General features: G+C 43.3%; 1 protein-coding gene across 4 annotated transcripts; it reads right to left on the bottom strand.

Annotated features, from left to right (window-relative positions):
• Positions 1-595: 595 nt before the first annotated feature.
• LOC139152950 (membrane-spanning 4-domains subfamily A member 8-like) lies at positions 596-13,926 on the bottom strand. 4 transcript variants are annotated; one of them, XM_070726423.1, is made up of 8 exons: positions 13,411-13,697; positions 12,916-13,109; positions 11,832-12,079; positions 10,932-11,054; positions 10,699-10,755; positions 8,759-8,887; positions 4,660-4,794; positions 596-1,055 (listed from the first exon to the last, which is right to left on the bottom strand). In XM_070726423.1, the coding sequence occupies exons 3-8, from the start codon at positions 12,045-12,047 to the stop codon at positions 942-944; spliced, it is 774 nt and encodes a 257-aa protein (XP_070582524.1). In that variant the 5' UTR covers positions 12,048-12,079; positions 12,916-13,109; positions 13,411-13,697; the 3' UTR covers positions 596-941. The 4 variants fall into 4 exon arrangements, with proteins under 4 accessions (XP_070582524.1, XP_070582533.1, XP_070582516.1 ...); XM_070726432.1 differs by having other exon boundaries at positions 13,425-13,695; XM_070726415.1 differs by lacking the exon at positions 12,916-13,109 and having other exon boundaries at positions 13,411-13,926.
• Between the last annotated feature and the right edge of the window lie 5,197 nt (positions 13,927-19,123).

Here is a 19,123-nt window from a genome sequence, read left to right as displayed (position 1 = left end):
GGAGGCTGCCGAGAAGCCCCGCCGCCTGGCTGTCACCTTTTAAAACAGCCGGGGGGCTTCTCGGAGGCCTCCCGAACGCCGAACCCGGAAGTTCAGGTTTGGCGTTCGGGTTCAGGAGGCTGCTGGGAAGCCCCCCGGCTGTTTTAGAAGGTGACAGCTGGGCTGCGGGGCTTCCCAGCGGCCTCCCGAACCCGAACTTGAGCTGAACTTCCGGGTTCGGTGTTTGGGAGGCCGCTGGGAAGCCCCGCTACCCGGCTGTCACCTTTTAAAACAGCCGGGAGGCTTCTCGGAGGCCTCCTGAATGCCGAACCCGGAAGTTCGGGTTTGGTGTTTGGTGTTCGGCATTCGGGAGGCTGCTGGGAAGCCCCCTGGCTGTTTTAAAAGGTGACAGCCGGGCAGCGGCGTTTTTTTTGCGGGGTTTATTTGTTGCACGGATTGACTTTACATTGTTTTCTATGGGAAACAATGTTTCGTCTTACGAACTTTTCATCTTACGAACCTCCCCCGGGAACCAATTAGGTTCGTAAGATGAGGTATTACTGTATAGTGTAATGTAGCATAGCATAACAGAACAAAATATAACAACAGAACAGAATAGAATAAAAAATGTATTGGCCAAGTGTAATTGGACATACAAGGAATTTGTCTATGGAACATAAGCAAAAACACAAGCAAAAAATAATGAACATAATCATAAAATACATTGAATATAAATCTTAAGATACAACACTCACTAATGAGCATAGGATACTAAATAAGAATAAACACAACTCATACTAGATTACTAAAAAAATAATGTAATTAATATAAGATACAATACAGAAGATAAAATGGTAAAAAATTGTGGATGGCTGCTACTACGGTATCCTTCGGAAAGTTTTTAAGAGATACGAGGCTACAATCAACTGCAGAAGTAGCCACACTTCCTAGTGTTCTTTTTTTTACTGAGATTTGGAAATCACGTTATCGTAAGTCGGTGGAGGAGGAGGAGGATTTGGTCCAGCTGCAACTTCTGCATCTACGATGACTTGGTAAGGCACAGAAAGCACTGTTGGCTGTAACAGAAAAGAATGGTCAATACAAAAAAATACTCAGAAACGCATCTGTTACTTTAGGTAGGAGGAATAGATTCTCCAGGTGTGTGTTTTTAACTGTGATGTATCACTAACAGGCTCAAATCCTTGATAACTCAAAGTCCTGATAGAGCAGGGGTCTCAAACTCAATTTACCCGGGGGCTGCTGGAGGTAGAGTCTGGGTGAGACTGGGCTGCATCAGGTTTTCCACAAGAAAAGCTCTCACAAAATCATTCCAATGTTATCAAATGTCTTTATTTTTCATCTTATTTTGTGTTAAAAATAAAAATAAATTAACAATCTCATAAGAAAATAAATAAATAAATCAGTAATAAATAAATAAAATGAAAATGAAAATGATAATAATAATAATAATAATACAGCAGATATAGAAGACTGAAGAAACCACATATTGTTGCTGACTAGAGAAATATAATTATTATTATTCAGATTCAAAAATCTGTATTAACAGTTCTTTAACATTTAACTTTCTGAACATGAATGGAACATTGAACATAAACTGTTCTGAACATGGCTTCTTCTGCCTACTTCTTGCTGCTAGAGATCTGGCAGCGCTTACTCTCGCATAGCCGAGTCACATTTGGCTTAAGGAAGGAAGCAGTTGACACCCTCAGTAAGTCTGTTCATCAGTAAGTCTGGACCTGTACTTGGACATTGAAGTTCAAGGTAGAGAAGAGCTTTTCACACAAGTATGTGCTCCCAAAAAGACACATGGTCCGCTTGAACATTCGGGAAAGCTCAGGGAAGCTGGGGGGCAATTTTCTCAAAAATTGCCCGAGCTTGTCTGCTTTTCCACTCACCTCCCTGAACTTGGCTTCGAGTCTAGAGTTGCACTGCAGATCAATGAGCACCATTTGAAGCACAGAAGGAGCATCTTGCACATCAAAGGAGAAGGGGTCCACAAAAATTTGAAATGTGGCTCTGTGCATCTTGAAGTCTGCAAATCTGTGATCACATTCCTCCTGTAACTTCAAAATGACATCCACATACTCCTCACCACTGAATGGTGTGCCTGCATCCATGAGTGCCTTGCATATTGGGAAATGGCAAAGGTTTGTCTGAGAAAGCTGGGCTTTCCATAACATATATTTTGTAGAGAATGCTCTCACGTTGTCATAGGCAGCACTGACAAGTTGCCCCTGGCCTTGTAACTTCTTGTTCAGTACATTAAGCTCATGTATTGATATCAACAAAAAAAGCTAAGTACATAAGCCATTTTGGATCACTTAGCACAGGAAGAGCAACCCCATCTTTCTCCATGAAGGTTTTCACTTCCGCTCTCAATTCAAAAAATCTCTTCAATATGTTTCCCCTGCTGAGCCAACGTACCTCGGTGAAATAAGAGCACATCCCCATATTCTCTAAAAAAGCATGAAACTTTCTGTGCTTTAAGCCCCTGGATCTGATACTGCTCAGCATATCTAGTTGTGTAATGACATTTCAAATTGTATTCCTTGTGCACCGCAACTTTCTTTGTGCAAATAAGACATGTTGGGATGCCCCTGTGCTCAACAAAGAAATATAGTGATACCTTGTCTTACGAACTTAATTGGTTCCAGGACGAGGTTCGTAAGGTGAAAAGTTCGTAAGACGAAACAATGTTTCCCATAGGAATCAATGGAAAAGCGATCAATGTGTGCAAGCCCAAAATTCACCACTTTTGCCAGCCGAACCGATCGTTTTCATGCTGGTGTGATTCCCCTGAGTCTCCCCTCCATGGGAAACCCCACCTCCATACTTCCGCGTTTTTGCGATGCTGCAGGGGAATCCCAGCATCGCAAAAACGGGTGCTTTGCTGGCAACGGAAGTCCGGAGGTGGGGTTTCCCAGCAAGGGAAGCCTCAGTAAACTCGCAGCATCGCAAAAGTGGGGAAGTCCAGAGGTGGGGTTTCCCATGGAGGGGAGCCTCAGGGGAATCACACCAGCGCAAAAACGGCCGCTTCAGCTGGCAATGGCAGTCCGGAGGTGGGGTTTCCCAGCGAGGGAAGCCTTAGTGAAATCGCAGCATTTGCGATGCTGCGATTTCGTTGAGGCTTCCCTCACTGGGAAACCCCACCTCTGAACTTCCGTTGCCAGCCAAAGCGCCTATTTTCATGCTGGTGGGATTCCCCTGCTGGGTTTCTCCTGCAGCATTGCAAAATCCAGAGGTGGGGTTTCCCATGGAGGGAAGCCTCAGGGGAATCCCACAAGCATGAAAACGGGCACTTCAGCTGACAACAGAAGTCCAGAGGTGGGGCATCTCAGTGACGGCTGCGGGTTCGTAAGGTGAAAATAGTTCGGAAGAAGAGGCAAAAAATCTTAAACCCAGGGTTCGTATCTCGAAACGTTTGTATGACGAGGGGTTCGTAAGACGAAGTATCACTGTATTGCACTTCCCACTTTTCCTGAAATTGTCTGTGCTCATCACCAACCTTTCTCTTCACTGCAAAAAAAGGACGTTTGGGGCTGTGTAATATAAATTCCATTTGGTGTCACTGTTTCAATGTTTAGCGGCTAAACTTTATCTGATGTGTCTTTTCCGCTTTTTTTCTGTCTTGCTGAGTAGCAATTTCCATGGCCGCATCTGCTTCTGAGCCCGGGGAAATGGCGCAAGTTCGCAAGAAGCCCAGCTGATGTCCCGCCTCCGAGAGCAATATACCCCATCATGATTGGTAGGTTCATTCAGCTCCGCATACAACACTGAAAAGTGCCATTCATATCAAACTCGGGCCGCACTAACATTAAACTTTGATATTAAGGTGGGGGCCACAAACTATTGTCCTGAGGGCCGCAGATGCCTGCGGGCTGCGAGTTTGAGACCCCTGTGATAGAGAATTCTTTAAAACTATAAATTAATAGGTGAACAGTTTAGGGTCTGAGTAATTAAGCTGTCAGAAATAGAGAGAAGTGGAGCCTGAGCTGTCCATCAGCCCTCAGGTGGAGTCAACAGCCGCCAGGTCCCAAAGTGACTGATGAGGAACATCTGGGTCCAGTGTCTAATGTGTGGATGTGCAGAAGGTTGGCCCTCAGTTCTAAGCCCCACCCCAGCTCTGCTGATAAAAGGCAAGGTGAATTGGTGTGGCAGACAACTGTTTGTCTCCCTGTTGGTCAGCCACTGATAGTCTGAACTTCTGAATCCTGTCTGGAACTTATCAGAATTCTTTATAAGAATCTGCAGTGTGGGGGTCAGGCCCACCTTCTGAGCATGTGTGTTATGCCTCAGCTGCTGGAAAAGAGCGAGCAAACCCTGCAGGAGTTCCTTTACAAGTGTGGGGAGGGAGAGAGAGAGACTCCTAATGTTTTGGGGCCATTTTGGAGGGGAAAGGGAATGAGCATAGCTTTCCATAGGCACCTAGAGACTTTGTCAGCCTGCTTTTTAGAGAGAGAGGCTTTTTGCCTGGGCTGCTGGCACTCCAAATAAAGGGAACATTTAGTTAAAAAGAGCGTGCTTGTCATATTTGGGAGCCAGGTCAGAACACACAGGCTAGGTGGAGTGCAGATATAAAGAAGAAAAACAGACAATCTTCTTTACATTCTTTTAACAATAACAATTGCTAAAGCTATTATCAACGTATCAAATAGTTACCTGGTCATCACTACAGCAAGTTGCCTGGCACCCAAAATGAGCCAGTGGAACAGCGATACAAAATTCCAGCATGCTGAACAAGAGCAGCACACTGGAGAGGCCATAACTGACACTCCATGCACTCTGTCCATCAACCTGTAGACATGTGGAAATACAGTTGTCATTTGCTGAAAAATATAGTACATTTTGTATTTTATTGAACATGCTACACCAACGATAGTGGACCTTCTTTTGTTCGCACACCAAAAGGGCAGGAGGGGGAGGGTGTGCGTGCCCACAGCCATAATTCCATTTGCCTCCCCCTGTACATGAGCAGGTGACCCCCCCTCACTTCCGGCATGCAAGGGGATGCACATTTTTCACTCTCCCCAGCCTTCAGAGCCATTCTAGGAGCCTGAGGAGGGTGAAAACGGCCATTCCACCCCATTCCTGGAGGCTCTCCAGAGGCCAGAAGAGGCCTATTTCCCAACTTCTTCTATTCTATATAAAATACTCAAGCGCTCCTTTGTTTTTCACTACCTAGGTCCTCCTGTAAAACAACCAATTTTTACACTGTACTGAGACAAAACCAAACAATAAATCTAAAACACATTTAATCACATTTTTTTTAAAGAAATCTATCCCCCTTTCCACCATATAAACTGGAGGAGAAAGTAGAAATGTACCAAGTCCTACTGACTTTGTACCGCAGTGCATAGTTCCCTCTAAGCTGAGCAGTGAGCAATCGCTCACTTAAAAATCATCATCAACTCAGAGTTTTCCAAACCTGCCCAGAAGCCGAGAGGGAAAGAGTGGGAGGGAAGGAGAGAGAGAGGAAGAGAGAGAAACAGATAGAAAAAAGAGAGGAAGGAAAAGAGAAAGAAAAAGAATGGGAGTAAGGAAGAGAGAAAGAAAATCAAAATCTAGTTTGAAACTAGCTCAACTATTTAAGTGGCATTTTGATATTGATAGAGTTGCCCTATTATGAGCTCACTGTTATAGACACACAGTACAGTATTTTATTTTGAAATTCTCTGAGGCAAAACAGGGTGGGTTTTTTGTTTGTTTATTTATTTATTTATTATTTCTGTGTCGCCCAGTCCCGAAGGGACTGCCACTCAGACACTATACTTTTCCGCCCACCCCCCAAAAAACTTAGAGGGAACACTGCCGCAGTGACCAATAGATTGAGTCCCCTTATTTAATAACTATATAAAAAAGCATTCAAATAAAATAGCATTCATGTTTTTCTGATTTAAATTAAATTTTCAAACAAAACTCAAAGGGTTTTGGATATTCCTCCTGTATATCGTGTTTCCCTGTAAATAAGACAGGGCTTTATATTTTTTGAACTCCAAAATATGGCCTTAGCCTTATTATCCAGGAGGGGAGCTTAATATTTTGGGGGTGCAGTAGGGGATGAATGTGGGACTGGAAGTCCCATCACCACCACTTTCGAGCCGCTCCAAGTCCTCAGAGAAGGGCGGCACACAAATCTAATAAATAATAATAATAATAATAATAATAATAATAATAAATAACAATAACCATATTTATTATTATTATAACCAATATTATATAATAATATAATAATATAATATTATAACCAAATTATTATTATTATTATTATTATTATTATTATTATTATTATTATTATTTCCCTCCCTGTTCTTGATACTGGCTGAGAGGCTTGTGGAGCAGGACTCTGCAAGGCTTGTTGTGCCGTTGCATTCACGAAATCCAGGACTGCCGTGAGCTTCATCATACCAGCAGAGCTGGGGACCTCTACCGTTCGTGCATGCAATAGCACAAGCCTTGTAGAATCCAACTGTACAAGGCAGCAGCGTTGCCATGCCCAGTCTCACAGACTCATTTCTGACAGGTGGGACGTGTTGGGCTGCGATACATGCATCCTACCTGATGCTTGTAGCTCCATCACATTGAGCAGCAGGTATCCCTATCACCTGCCCTTTGGCTCTGCCTCCTGCTGCCGCTTCCTTCACTCGCTCACCAGGTCAGACCTCTCATCCTGTGTCCTTCAGATGAACGGAGCTACAAGTCCCATGTAGGAAGTGCGTATCAAAGCCCACCCCATCCCATCCCACCTGACCTGCCACCATCAGACTGCGCCCTACCATAAGACATGTGTCCTACCTGACACTATTTAGTTCCTCGATGTTGTGTCCAGAGAAGCCCATTGTAAAAGAAAACTTCTTGTGAGATCAAACTTCTCAAACTTGCAAAAATTTCATTTTACAACGGGCTTCTCTAGACACAACACTGAGGAACTAAATAGTGTCAGGTAGGACACATGTCTTATGGTAGGGCGCAATCTGAGGGTGGCAGGTCAGGTGGGATGGGATGGGTTGGGCTTTGAGATGCACTTCCTACATGGGACTTGTAGCTCCGTTCATCTGAAGGACACAGGGAGGGCAGGTGAAAGATGAGTGGTCTGACCTGGCGAGCGAGTGAGGGAAGCGGCAGTGGGAGACAGAGCCAAAGGGCCAGTGACAGGGATATCTGCTGCTCAAGCCCTGGGCTTATGGGCTCGCTGTACCCAGCTGACCTTGCTGCAGCCTTGAAGTCAGGAGCGCATTTCAAATTGCCATAGGCAGAGCCCAGAGGAGCTGAAGTAGTCCTGTGGTGTGCCTCTTGCTTCTTCTCGTTTTCCTTCTCCTGGCTGGGAGCCGCTCTTTCTGCAGCAGGCACTCTTTTGACCGGAAGGGAGAGATACCAAGTAAGAGGTGGGTACGCACACACCTCCAGCAGCATTTTGAAATGCGCTCCTGCCAACAAGGAAGTGGCGAGGCAGGGATTGATGCTCACCTCCTCCTCCTTGCAGGCAGGAATGTGTTTCAAATTGCCGTAGGCAGAGCCCAGAGGAGCCAAGCTAGTGTGCGTGCACTTGCCTCTCGTTTGCTCTTTCTCTCCAGGCCAAAAGAGTGCTCGCTACAAAAAGAGTGGCTCCTGGCATATCCCCCCGCTTTCCCTGAAAAGGAGTTGGGAGGGGCTTATTTTTTGGGGGGGAGAGGGCTTATTTCAACTCGTCCTGAAAAGCCCTGTTGGCCTTATTATCAGGACATGTCTTATTTTTGGGGGAAACCCAGTATACAATGATACCTTGTCTTACAAACTTAATTGGTTCCGGGAGGAGGTTCGTAAGGTGAAAAGTTCATAAGACAAAACAATGTTTCCCATAGGAAACAATGTAAAACTGATTAATGCGTGCAAGCCCAAAATAAATAATTGCAAAAATGGCGCTCCGCTGGGAGGTGCCGCCCGGCTGTCACCTTCTGAAACAGCCGGGCACTTCTCAGCATTCTCCTGAACCCGAAAAGTTCACCAAAAGTTCATGTTCATGTTCGGGTTTGGGAGGCAGCCAAGAAGCGCCGGCACCCATCTGTCACCCTCTGAAACAGCCAGGCGCGAACCCGGAATTTCAGCAAAACTTCAGGTTCTGGAGAACGCCGAGAAGCCCCGCCGCCTGGCTGTCACCTTCGCAGAAGAGCCGCAGAGCTGTCAGCCACTCGGGAGGCTCACATGGAGGTGTGGAATCCCAATAGGGAATTATAGGGGTGGAGCTTTGACGTCATGAAGACGTCCTTCCTGGAGTCCACGTTTTGGCGGGCTAGGAAGGACATCTCCGTGACTTCAAAGCTCCTCCCCTGGAATTCCCTATTGGGATTCCTCACCTTCGTTTGAGCCTCCTGACCTGCCAACAGCTCCGTGGCTCTTCTGCGAAGATGACAGCCGGGTGGCGGCGCTTCTCGGTGTTCTGCTGAACCCAAACCCAAACTTTTGCCAAACTTCTGGGTTCGGAGTTCAGGAGAATGCTGAGAAGCCCCCCGGCTGTTTTGGAAGGTGACAGATGGGCGGCAGCGCTTCTCAGCGGCCTCCCAAAACCAAACCCGAACCCTTGCCGAACTTCCGGGTTCGGCGTTTGCGGCGGCTGGTTCATAAGGCAAAAAAAGTTCGTAAGAAGAGGCAAAAAAATTCCGAACCCCGGGTTCGTATCTCGAAAAGTTCGTATGACAAGGGGTTTGTATTACGAGGTACTACTGTATAAGCTTCAGAATTCTGCACATGAAGCCAGAATTTAAGACCACATTGTTTTACTTACAGTTTCATTCTCAAAGTCATATTGAAACCAGAAATAATCACTCCTGAGGCTCAGCTCGCATATGTACAGGATGATGCCAATTAATGCCATTACAGCACTTGTGATGTTCATTCCTACACTAGATTTCACCTGAAACAGCAATACACCAGAAACCAGTCAGTGGTGAAACCAGATAACACCCACTAAGAACACAGGAATCAAAAAACAGCAACAACACATATTCCCACAGTGGAAATGCAAAGCCCACAATTCCATTTGAATGGTTTTCTAAAACAAATTCCTTCTTTTTCTTTCTGGATGTCAGTCCCCATTGAAGATCAGGTGGTTAAAAGTGACATGAAAAATGGTACAATTTTTCCATCCCTTAATACTTTGGTTAAGGTAATCCCTCACTATTTATCGTAAGATATGACATGCTCTAAGCCTTAAATGTTAATGTTAGATGCTCTTTTAACTATACAACATTACAGAGGGGCAACTAGAGAGATGGGAATGGGAAAACTCTTGGAGTGAGTAGTGAGTATTCTGAACATTTAAAAATTGCTCTGTTTTTAATTCTCCCCTATCAGGAATGTAGTATTTTTCTATCAAGATGGTCATTTTTCTTCTCTGGAATCCACACTGTGTTCCTTTACAAGACAAAAACATTTCTATGTTGCCATGAACATACTTTAAATCAAGGAGAAATAGGGGGAAGCAAGCAAGATCTTTGCAGGAGGGCCACTATCAACTCTCTCTTCACTTTGATTACCTACTCTAGTTCCATAATTTTAGTCCTGACATGATGGGCTTCTTCCCAATGTTGCTTTCATGTAGGAATACAGTGTTCCCTCGATTTTCGCGGGGGATGCGTTCTGAGACCACCCGCGAAAGTCGAATTTCCGCAAAGTAGAGATGCGGAAGTAAATACACTATTTTTGGCTATGAACAGTATCACAAACCTTCCCTTAACACTTTAAACCCCTAAATTGCAATTTCCCATTCCCTTAGCAACCATTTAGATTATTACTCACCGTGTTTATTTATTAAAGTTTATTTTAAAAATATTTATTAAAGGCAGATGAAAGTTTGGCGATGGCATATGTTATTGGGCGGGAAAAACCGTGGTATAGGGAAAAAACCCACGAAGTATTTTATAATTAATATTTTTGAAAAACCGTGGTATAGACTTTTCGCGAAGTTCGAACCCGCGAAAATCGAGGGAACACTGTACTTCTGAAACTGGACCCTCAAGGAGGAGGAGGAAGAATGATGATGATGATGATGATGTGGGAAGTTTACTTCAAGACTAGAGCGTACAAGAAGACACTTCTGCTCAGGGCTAGCAATAGTAATAGCACTTAGATTTATATACCACTTCACAGTGCTTTACAGTCCTCTCAAAGTGGTTTATAGTGTCAGCATATTGCCCCCAACAATCTGTGTCCTCATTTTACCCATCTTGGAAGGATGGAAGATTGAGTCAACCTTGAGCTTCGTGAGATTCAATCTGCTAAATTGTTGGCAGCAGAAGTAGCTTGCAGTACTGTACTGCATTCTAACGACTGCAGCTCTAAGGAAGCTCTGGTAAAATAAGCAGCCATATTATGGTCATTAACTCTCTCAAGCTTCTCGGCTTTTCCTTGTTGTACTGATAGGACCTGAAGTATTGTGGGTTGCACATCTGGAACTTGGTAAAAAGCCCATTGTAATGGGGACCAGGGAAGGTTCAAATGCTGGATGGTTGAATATTTTCTACTGCTGGGACACACCTTTCAATAGAAGAAAAGCTTGGAAGCAAAAGAAGGAAGGAGTGAGGGAGTACTTTTGAGTTTGCTTTTCTTTCTGAAATGTTGGCTTAAAACTGAGCAGGATTTGAAGAGAATTGACACAGTAAAAGGTCCCGAGTGCATACAACGAAACTGCATAAAAGAAATTCAAATGCTACACAGGTTTCTCACCAAACGACGATTTGGACTGTTCGCAGCTGATACACAAAGTGATCCAGAAGAAATAAACTATGAAAAAGAAAAACAAATGATTGTATCCACTGAAAATAAAAGGGGAAAATTGTCAGAAAAACATGGCACCCATGAGAAGCCAGATAGGCTCCAATGCAAAAAGGACTTCTATAGTTATCCCTTAGCCATTAACACCATGGTGAGTGATTCAACAAAAATGTGCACATACTTACAAATATGCCTCCCCAAAAGGGGTAACCTCCAATTCCAGACAAGTTAAGAGAGCGAAAAGGATGGAGACAAAGTGAGACAGCTCCAAAGCCAATGTGGAGCAGCCCAATAATGATCTGGATGGCCTAAGGAAGGAAAACACACAAAGTAAGGCAAATTGGTTATCTTAATCTGAGCAAGAGAAACTTTCTAATTTGTTAGCCCCCCCCCAAGGAAAAATGTCACTTTCTATTCATATTTAAAACGTCCTTCAAAGGGATTGTGGTTTCTAAGCTTCCAGTGCAGTTGTTGACCCCAAGGCCTAGTTTCCCATAGTGAAAAATCTATATGGGGAGAAGAGACAATATGATACACTATGTACTATGTGCCAGATCTGTACTCCTGATTATGATTTGGCTTGACACTCAGTGGGACTGCTTTTGTCGGGACGATCATGATGGGCCTTTGAGAGAAAAATGTCATCACTCACTACAGACTCTTCTCCTTGTGCTTTTGACTCTCAGCTCTCTACATAGCCTCTCCTTGTGATGATCATGGTTAATCATGGTCATAACCACAAAGTGACTTCAACCAGCTTGGATTGGACTCAATCTGTCACCAGATTCTTCTGGGGAAATGCCCAACAACTGCATTTCTCTGAGGGAAGGGAGAAAAAGAGACCTTGGCTGAGCTCCACTTTCTCAGTTAAAGAACAAAGCAAAAGAATGCATATCTGGGTCAGAATGTTTTCCAGAAACACAAATGAAACAACCAGGAGAGGACGGAGGTTTCTGGAGTATATTCCAGAACCAGACAACAGCCAAGCCAAGGTCTAGAACTTCAATGTGATGTTCTCGGGTCTCTACATAGCTCTAAAAGCTTAATGGATTCAAACAGGCACAGAGCAAAGCATGCATACATACCCCAAGCACTTTGGGCTCAGCCTTGTAGAATCTCTCCAAAGGACCATTTTTTGGCACTTGCTGAGGAGCATTGGTGGGAATTCCAAGTTGCTGAGCTCCATACTGAGGGTATGGAATGGCTCCAGGTGCCTGAAGAGGAACACCGGGAAATCCAGGGACTGTTTGGATCATGTTTCCTCCATTAGGGGAGATGACAATTATGGTTCCACTGGCCATTCTTGCTGGAAGTGTTGCCACAACTAAGTTACCTGCAAACAAACAAGTGAGGAAAAGTTAATGTCTTAATATGAAGGAGGCAAATTCTGGTCCTTCTTAATCTCACTTTATCAGATAATATTTGCCTGCAGTAAGAGTGAAGATTTCCAGAAGATTTCAAGGAATAGGTAGTAAAAACATACAGCTTTCTCAGGGATAGAAATCCTTCCTTTTCCCACCATTCAGCCAGAACCAAAGAAGCTTCTTGCTTGAGAAGTGAAATGTATTCAAGGAACTGCCCCTTCCCCACCAAAACCCCCCTCAGTTGCCTTTTGAAAGGCATCTTTGGGACAACCATGAAACTGGAGGATTGAGAATCTCCATAGATATTAGGGAGAAAGGGTTAATAAGAATACCAAGAACATTTTTCAAAACAAAAGGCCTCTTTGTAATCTTAGCACCACCTCAGATTCACACAGCTAAAATGTCATTTCCCGTTTGGGCAAGGTTTTATTGTACTTGCCCTCTTGTCGTTTTCAGGCAAATGGATCTAAAGCAGTGGAGGGGCGGGGGGGGGGGGCGATTTGATTTTTAATGTCAGCAATTAGAACCTTTTAAACCAAATTAATGGCGTTTTAGGCTTTCTTTGGGTTAGGAGTTCACTTTTGAACAGTAACAATTATATATCATGGTGGGACGGTGGTGGGGGAGGGGGATCACAATTTTAGAGATACTTAGATGGGGCACAGCCAAAAAAAAGGGTTGGGAACCACTGATCTAAAGGCATCAGGAATGGATGATCATGCCAGTTACCACTTTCCAGCACATTAATTTCTATTTGGACATATGTTACTAAGAAGGACACAAGAGCAGGGATCTGTATTCCCACCTTTGCTTCACTGATGTGGTGAGGTTTCTTATCAGAACACAATTGGACCACCAGACGGAGTTTTGTGATGTGATTCAGTAAAATCCAAATTGTCATCGACATCCATTAATGCTCCGGATTTTTAAAACCCTGACCAAAGAGCTCGAATTAATCGCACCCGTTAGGCCTGAAGAGGAAGCGACTTCTTTCTTGAGCTGTATTAATTGGAAGTCAAAGTTAAGCGACAATCGACCCATCCATCCTCCTTTGAATAGTGAATCTGAAATACTGAATTTTTGTGAGTTTACATGGCGCCTTTGCGCGTATTGGGCACTTCCATCATGGCAAGACTACAAACTCTTTCCTTTCCGGTAATTCTCCCTTGAAATCCTCCCATCTAGAAGACCTGCGGTGTCTGAGAAGACCGCGGGTGGATGGCTGCGGGGGGAAACCGGCAGTCACCGGGTGGTGCACATATTAATTCCATATTATTATTTATTATTATTTTAAAGTTACCAGAAGCTACTCACGACAACCTCTCAAGACGTAGAAGGTACACGGAAGCCCCTGGAGAAACGAAAGTAACACAACAGGAACAAGTGGAGGGCGGAGTTACTCATAGTTTAATCAAGGAAGCCAGGAAAAAAAACCTTATCTTCCCAATTGTTGCGGCAAGTAAGAGTTTGCGGCCAGGAACCTTCTGCTTATTCAGACATGAGAGGAAAACTTCCCAAGTTTATAAAGTCCCGTTATTCCCAAGCAAAAACGAACCACTGGAATCATATCGTTCGCTTCTCTCTCTCGAAGTAGGCAAGTCTCGCGCTTGGTGGGACCCGTTTTCAACGTCTCGGAGACTTGCACAATCTTTACAGGAATTCCCAGAAATAAAAATCCCAGGCTCCCCATCCTTGCCCCGAGCTCTGTCGGTAGCCCCGGTCCAGCGGAGGATTCTTTTTCTCTGTTTTCCCTCCATCGGCGCTCTCTGTAGCTTTCGGGTTGCTCTTTTTAGTACTTGAAAGAAACAAAGGTGCCACGGCATGGGGGGGGGGGGGGAGGAGGCTGGAGGGACTGAATCCCGGCCTCCGATTACTCTCCTTGCGAAACTCTCTTGGGAAACCTCAGAGGTCGCTGAACAGCTGGACTACATCCTTTACCCCAGTGTTTCCCAACCTTGGCAACTTGAAGATATTTGGACTTCAACTCCCAGAATTCCCCAGCCAGTGAATATCTTCAATTTGCCAAGGTTGGGAAACACTGCTTTACCCGATAAGCAGGTGCCAAAGGAAAAGTTAGGATGGATAAATCTGTTTGTGTTTCCTTTTGCACTTAAACTGAACATTTGCTTTTTGATTGACTCCTCCCTACTTTCTGCACTATTGCAGAGAATCCTCCCCCCTTTCTTTTGGTATGCATGTTACACTGGAGTCCTGACCTTATCCTCCTATTGCTATTTTGTATTGGGCAGTTCTAATTGGGTGTGTGGAGAGCAGGTCGCTTCAATGCTATAATAGTGTTTTGGAAGGGGTGGTGGTGTCTGACCTCCCTTCTCCAGATGAGGTAAGCTATTCCCAGATTTCATCTTTTTAAAAAGCAACTGGACGTGATCTCCTCCAGATCTCTTCTAGATGCTAAGATAATTTCCCTATATTATGACACTAGTAGCTGGATACCTGTGCTTTGCTACGAAACTATGTGATCTGGCTTGATAAATGGACAGTTGAAGCTTGAACATTTATGTAGAATGCTTAGCATCAGAGCATGTTAATATAATAATGTATAAGAAATACTAATGATCTGGTGATCATTTCAAAAAATCCTTTTTTAGCTAGAACCTAGAAGCCAAAAGGAACATACGTGCCAAGTTTCAAGTTTGCAGGCTTTACAGTTCTGGAGATTTTGTGATGAGTGAGTGGTATTTGGCTTTTATAGAGATAGAGATTGGCTTTTCAGTTTTTAGTTCAATTCCTAGCAGTTCATTTCAAGGGGAAATTAGACAGGTGTTTCAATTAATGGGATGATAATCAGTAATGGGTTGCTACCAGTGCAGTAGTGGACTGCGCAACATTAGCGGCCGCCAGATTGTGCAATTTGCACATGACCACTCCAGTGGCAGATCTATGGGTGCTGCCATCTTTTTTCTTCAATTTTTTGTATTTTTGCTTTTTGCGCATGTGCAGATGGGGAGGGGACATGCGCAGGAGAGAGATTTTGGCAAAATCCTGAGATTTTGGCAAAATCCTGAGATTTGGTGAAATCTCAAGAGATTTGGTGAAATCTCAAGAGATTTGGTGAAATCTCAAGAGATTTGGTGAAATCTCTTTTGCATGTCTCCTCGCAAGACTTCAGCACATTTTTTGCTTCCACAGGTATGCAGAAGAAAAAACACACTGGGGACATGTGCGCATAGCATACACACATGCAAGACCGGTAGCAGTAGTAATGACAATCTGCTCTGATGATAATCAGTTGTCAGTGTGGCAGGTCCAACAAGCTGACACAAGGTAACTCTGAATTTAAGTAAAAGCAAGAGGAAACCCACAATGTTTTGGACAAAATAAAAATATGAATTAAAGAATTCACTAAGGAAGATCAAACTGTCAAGAAATTAAGATTTTATACACAGTTATCCATGTTAACCAGAACTGGAAATTAAATTGAATTATGTAAATCACAGACATTGTCAATTTGTGAATAATCCAAGGAAATGATAATCTCATAAACTGCAAAGAGAAAGAAAAAATTGAAAAGAGGGAGATGATGTATTGATGGACCATGTGGCTATATTAAAAATAATCAATATTTAATTTCTATAAAGGATTGCATTGGAGGAAACAACTGAGTATCAGAAATATTAATACAGAATTTAAAAAACAGATAAAAATAAAGGCAAAAGTGCAGAAAGAAAAGAGAAAAAGAGAACATAAAAGCTTCCTATTTTCTGTGCAGCAAATATAAACATAAGTAGCTGATAACTGGGTGCTGCCTGAATATTTATAGACATCAAAGCACCTGAAAGGGAGCCATTGAGAAGGACCTTTCTTTCCCCCACTGCCATGTCCATCATCCCTGCCCTCTTCCTTCCAGCTCCCACCCCTCCACCTGTGCCATTACCCATTTTACCATTTCCTCATATTGGGCCTCGGGCTGGAACATAAATTCTTGAGCTGGCTCATGCTGCACCTCCTCCATCCCTGGTGTGTGGCCTCCATACCTGTTTCACCTCGGTTGGGCTGGTCCCGTCCTTTGCAGGATGTGTTGTGATCCTGGGAAAATGGGCTGAAGCTATGAGGTAGGGACTACTGTGTGAGGACGGCCTAGTCCTTAAAGGTCCACTGTGTGATGGAACACGCTCAATCAAAGGCCTCTGTACTGACCTAATCTGACTCCCTTCAAAGGGCTACTGCTATACTGGCTTAATCAGTCTCCCTTCTCCCTTCCAAGACATCACGAACAATTGCTGCTCTAGGACGCCTTTCTATTCTATGCTTATTCATAAAATGAAACATTATCTCCAGAATTCTCGTAAGCTTTCTTCAATTGTTTTTCAACACATTTTGTTTCATAATAGCAGTACTGTACAGTATTCCCTCGATTTTCGCGGGGGATGCATTCCGAGACCGCCCGCGAAAGTCAAATTTCCGCGAAGTAGAGATGCGGAAGTAAATACACTATTTTTGGCTATGAACAATTTCCCAAGCCTTCCCATAACACTTTAAACCCCTAAATTACAATTTCCCATTCCCTTAGCAACCATTTAGATTATTACTCATCATGTTTATTTATTAAAGTTTATTTAAAAAATGTTTTTTAAAGGCAGATGAAAGTTTGGCAATGACATATGACGTCAACGGGTGGGAAATACCGCAGTATAGGGGGAAAAACCACGAAATATTTTTTAATTAATATTTTTCAAAAACCGTGGTATAGACGTTCCGCGAAGTTCGAACCCGCAAAAATCGAGGGAACACTGTATATTTATTTACATCATTTAACATCATCATCATGTTTCTCTTTATTTTGTGTGAGTTACCAAATCTTTAATTCTGCTTTGTACAACATTTTTTTATAAGGGGTATGAGACATGATAAACAAATCAATCCCAATGTAATATCTTTCCACATTTTTACCATATCCCCACTACATAGATGTATCAAATATTAGCATGAAAATCTCTTAAAAGAGGTGGTGATTTTAAAAGGTCTTTTTTTAACCTCTATTTTCACTCAATACAATTCCCTTCTCACCAGTTATTCTGACAGCTTTATAAACTTTGTTTTTAACTTTTAACACCACGAATATGCTTACCCAGATTGGCACTCTCTTTTCATCAGTCTACCACTGAACTATGAAAGAGTAGTAGATCCTTGGAACAAACTTCCAGCAGACGTGGTTGGTAAATCCACAGTAACTGAATTCAAACATGCCTGGGATAAACATATATCCATGCTAAGATAGAATACAGGAAATGGTATAAGGGCAGACTAGATGGACCATGAGGTCTTTTTCTGCCATCAATCTCCTATGTTTCTATGTTTCTAACTAGGATTTGCCTCCGTCTTTCAGCTCCTTTCATTCGGATTCGGAACCTGCTGAAGCAAATCTCATTTAGTAACCTAAAGAAGTATAATTTCTTGTTTCTTTAAGGTCAACTTTAAGGGGTCCCCAGGTGGGACACTGGTTCAGGTGACTGGTGGAGACGCAGGGCCATTATTTCAGAAGGTCATCTATTCCATACAGAGAACACTCACTGGCTGTGTGTATGTTTTCCTTTCACACCTGTTGATAAGTAAGTGGGAGAACCTGAGCAAACATTCTTTGAAGGTGGAGATAAGGCTGGCAGATTTCTTCCTACCTAGCCTAACAAATGCATCTCTGAGTATTTTTGGCATTGACTGTTCTTTTCTATTACAGCCAGCCTTGGTTTTTGTGCCTTATCAAGTAATCAGAGCTGGAGAAGTCACAGTTGAATCAAATCCTCCTCCTTCACCACCACTGACTTACTGTAACATGGTTAAGAAATCTCAGTAAAACAAGAAGGAAATATGAGAATTGTTGATAAAAGAGGTTTCAGGAGAAGCAATGCATTTCACATTACCTTATTTGGACCTCCAGCTTGCTTGGTTTTTTTTTTCAATTATAGCCTTTAAACACCAAATTAAATGGTGGCAAGTTTTAAAAGTTCTTCTATTTTACTTAATATTTATAACACTCCTCTAGAATCAAGAATCTGTGCTGCAAATCATCAGTATGAGGACGTACACTCCCTACAGTGGATGTTGGACACTGTTTATTATTCTTTTGTCAGTGTTTCTCAAATAGTGGGGCAGGCCCCCTGGGGGGGGACACTGAGCGATGGGGAGGGCATGGCCCTGGTTTTTGCAATGGACTGACAGCCTGGTTATTCCAAGATCACTAAGATTGAATGATAGCTAAATCAGTCACGCCAGCCCTCTTTCAGAACACTACTACTACTACTACTACTACTACTACTACTACTACTACTACTACCACCCAGGCGAAAGGGAACAATTGGGAGTTTACCCCTGCAATACATGGTTAGGGTTATGCACAGGAAGCAAATCCTATCACCCCCATAGACGTTTTTAGAACAGGCAAATAGCAACAAAATAGCAATAGGAGGATCAGTACTCTAGACTAGAGCAGTGTTTTTCAACCAGTGTGCCGGGGCACACTAGTGTGCCGTGAGACATGGTCAGGTGTGCCGCGAAGCTCAGAGAGAGAAAGAAAGAAAGGAAGAGAGAGAAAGAAAGCAAGAGAGAGAGAGAGAAAGAAAGCAAGAGATAAAGAGAACAAGAGAGAGAGAGAAAGCAAGAGAGAGAGAGAAAGAGAACAAGAAAAAGAAAGCAAGAGAGAGAGAAAGAAAGAAAGAGAGAGAGAGAGAAACAGAGGGAGGGAAGGAGAGAGAGAGAAAGACAGAGGGAGGGAGGGAGAGAGAGAGAGAGAGAGCAAAAAAGAGAGGAAGGAAGGAAGGAAGAGAAAGAGGGAGGGAGAGAGAAATAATGCGAAAGGGAGAAAGAGAGAGAGAATTTTTTTGTCCAAACTTTTTTTAGCACCCACCCCCCCACCCTGCCCTCTCAATGTGCCCCAGGGTTTCATAAATGTAAAAAATGTGCCACGGCTCAAAAAAGGTTGAAAGTCACTGCTCTAGAGCAGTGTTTCCCAACCTTGGCAACTTGAAGATATTTGGACTTCAACTCCCAGAATGCTG

The sequence above is a fragment of the Erythrolamprus reginae genome, chromosome 1 (assembly GCF_031021105.1).
Source record: "Erythrolamprus reginae isolate rEryReg1 chromosome 1, rEryReg1.hap1, whole genome shotgun sequence".
Taxonomy (NCBI): domain Eukaryota; kingdom Metazoa; phylum Chordata; class Lepidosauria; order Squamata; family Dipsadidae; genus Erythrolamprus; species Erythrolamprus reginae.
The sequence above is the reverse complement of the archived record's forward strand: the minus strand, read 5'-3'. Positions and strand labels throughout refer to the sequence as shown.